Source organism: Nicotiana attenuata, unplaced genomic scaffold (assembly GCF_001879085.1).
Source record: "Nicotiana attenuata strain UT unplaced genomic scaffold, NIATTr2, whole genome shotgun sequence".
NCBI lineage: Eukaryota > Viridiplantae > Streptophyta > Magnoliopsida > Solanales > Solanaceae > Nicotiana > Nicotiana attenuata.
This window is the reverse complement of record NW_017673736.1, coordinates 65,792-68,714: the sequence shown is the minus strand read 5'-3', so window position 1 is coordinate 68,714 and position 2,923 is coordinate 65,792. Positions and strand designations below refer to the sequence as shown.

Genomic DNA, 2,923 nt, shown 5'->3' with positions numbered 1-2,923 from the left:
GCACAACTTTTGGAGGATCCGCCATACACCTGGTGACATTTTCAGAGAGTCCGAGCAACATAGTGTAGCGCTAGAAGAATAACATGAAAGAAGAAACGTTGAGTCGGAAATTTGACTTTCATCGCGTCCTAACATGTCCACCTTCAAATTGAATTCATGGCAGATATTTTTTCTTCCAAGATATTATGAAAGAGTAATCTTGTCAGTCTCAGAAATGGAGAACCATATCCAGTTGGAGTTGCATTGAAGTGTTGATAGACAAAGGATAGTACAAACATGGCAAAATTAGACAAGAGAAAAATATTCAGTGAGGCATATAACAAGTATGTCCTTAAACATTTTGACCACTTCAGCAAGATATGACAATCAAATTAAACAAAAATTTGGCTTGCAAGTTTAGAGAAAGCTCTAGAGATTGGGAGAGCAAAATATTAATGCTAGACTATTGCAAGTCAGAAGCAAAGAGAAATCAACAGGACCTTTTTGTGGAAGTGAAGTGTAATGAGTTGATATCATTCAATCACATATAAATTCAGAACTATGTTCGCGAACACTGTCAAACTCGATACCAAGCACCAAGATGTTTGAGACTAAACGCCATGAACGTCCATCAGAAATGAGAATTCCTATGGCACAATAATGCACAAACTTGAACCTGTAATCTGAAACACATATTAGCAGACAACAAAATCATGTTTGGAATTGGTTGAATATAGAATATCATGTGATAGTCAGGGCTTAGGCAAAAATACAGTGAGGAAAGGAGCCAAAAGCCAGCAAACATAATATGGCGATAGAGCAGAAAACAAAATCTGCAGCAACCTGAAAAGCTACTACTATGGTGATAATATACATTAAGTTGAACCAGAGAAGGACAATATGAATTGCTCTTGCTGCATTCTGGATCAAATACAATAGATTAAGCCTTAACAGACTGAAATAGTACAATTGGTTTCTCCTAGATATTACAATGATATGCATCTCCATCAAAATGGAGATCAAAATTGTCGTTGCTAGAATTTATCAATACTAGGCATAAATAACAAAAGCGGAAATTCTTTTCCCAATCCACCAATTATGAGAAAAGAAACTATCCCACGGATTTCCTTGAGCTCTTCAGTCTCAACCGTGAGTGTTGACAGCTTCCCAAACTAGATTCTTTGGGACAGGCTTCGTTAAATCGCGAGCCTGCAAAGCTGCAGCTCTGAGGGTGCTGATGGTCAAAGCATTAGCCATGTAAAAGGAGGCACAATTATAAGGTAAGCCATGCTTTTTGCAAAGGTCTTTCACAAAAGGAGACACTTTCCTCAGTTGGCATCTTGGCAATCTAGGAAACAAATGATGCTCAATCTGAAACTGCAATCCGCCATGAAACCAATCCATCCAACTAGGGCATGATATGTCAAGAGAGCCACCAGTTTGCTTCTCAAACCAATCATTTCCTTTAGGCGGTGCGACGTAAATGTCAGATGAGAAATGGTTCAAACAGAATTGAACATGCTGAATTCCAGTCACTGTGAAACTAGCAAGAACAAACATTATCCTTTCACCCCAATTTGGCAAGCATGAAACAAGCAATGGATACCAAATCCAGAATGCAACCACCCCTAGAAGCTCCTGAACTCGATAGGGCACATTTTTCTTGGACAATAACAATATGAATGATTGTGCAAACAAATTGATCCTAGCTAAACACATGACAGGATAAAATGTCCAATGCTGATTACTAACCAAGAATCTAGTAAAAGAATCGAAAGTCATCTTCCTATTATAAAAATAAGAAGTGAGTGAGTTGAAAAACTTTGAAGATACCACAAAAAATGGCATGTGTTGAAGATCAGGGTCATATTCAAGACTGTTGACAGCAATGTGATGAGCATTGTGATTCCATTTCCACCAAGCAATGCTGATTCCAGCAAGGCAATTCCCAGTTAACACTTGAGCAAATCTGTTGAGTCCACGTGTACTCATTACCTGATAATGCCCTGAATCATGACCAATCCAACCACTTTGAATCCAAAGAAACCCCATCAAACCACCACTCATCAAATGAACCAACACACTCTCACTACACAAGATGCCATAAACACTCACAGCAAACAACATTACAATTGAACACATGGTGTAGAAACAAACATGGCCTTTCTTTTCAAACAACCCCAGTTTAGTAAACTCAGATACAAGCCTCCTATAATCTTTAGAGACCTCAGAAGCAGAATAATCCTTGAGATAAAACCCATTAAAGAATTTGTCAAGATACTGCCAAGCAGTAGCAGGATGGTATGCAACAAAGGCATCAGTAACATCTTGACCAGCAAGATTCAAGAGTGGGAAATCACCACCAGGGTGTTCTTTAATCCAATCTGAGACATCATACACTTTACCTTGAATAGATATCCACAGATCCCCTGGTTTATTGTGATTCTTGAGCTCCTCACTGGTAATGTACTTTCTTGAATCTGCCATAATAAGAAAAGATGACAGAAAAAGAGATCTGAAGAAAGACACCTTTTTTTCTATATTCTTTCTGAAAAAGAAATGAAACAAAAAGATTCAAGATTTATTAAACCATAGAGATAAAGATGTAATCTTGGATTGAGATTCTGATCACTCTACTACCCCTTTTTATATTTGTGTGACTATAGTGATGACACATCGTGAGATTTAAATAGCGCCATAGAACATTTTTCTTTATCCGTATAGATGGATATATGTGGTTTCAGAAAATTAACATGTTTTCCTTTTCAGTGTATATCTAACAGTGTTAAGTACTGAACTGTTAAGCCTCTGTTCAAAACACTTACCGAGTCTGCTCACCTTGTCTGTCTAACACAGAATCATAGGTGAAATTGTGAGGTTTTAAGATTCAATTCTGAGCTGTCTCATCCAAGATATTTTCTCATGGGGGTGGGGGTTTAGGGGG

At 37.9% G+C, this 2,923-nt stretch overlaps 1 protein-coding gene across 1 annotated transcript in view; it reads right to left on the bottom strand.

Annotated features, from left to right (window-relative positions):
- Positions 1–801: 801 nt before the first annotated feature.
- LOC109217138 (acyl-lipid (9-3)-desaturase-like) overlaps positions 802–2,923 on the bottom strand; it is a 2,167-nt gene continuing 45 nt past the window's right edge. The window contains exon 1 of the mRNA XM_019381370.1: positions 802–2,923. This exon is cut by the window's right edge and continues 45 nt beyond it. Coding sequence (XP_019236915.1) covers positions 1,123–2,466 — 1,344 coding nt within the window. The 5' untranslated portion in view covers positions 2,467–2,923 and the 3' untranslated portion in view covers positions 802–1,122.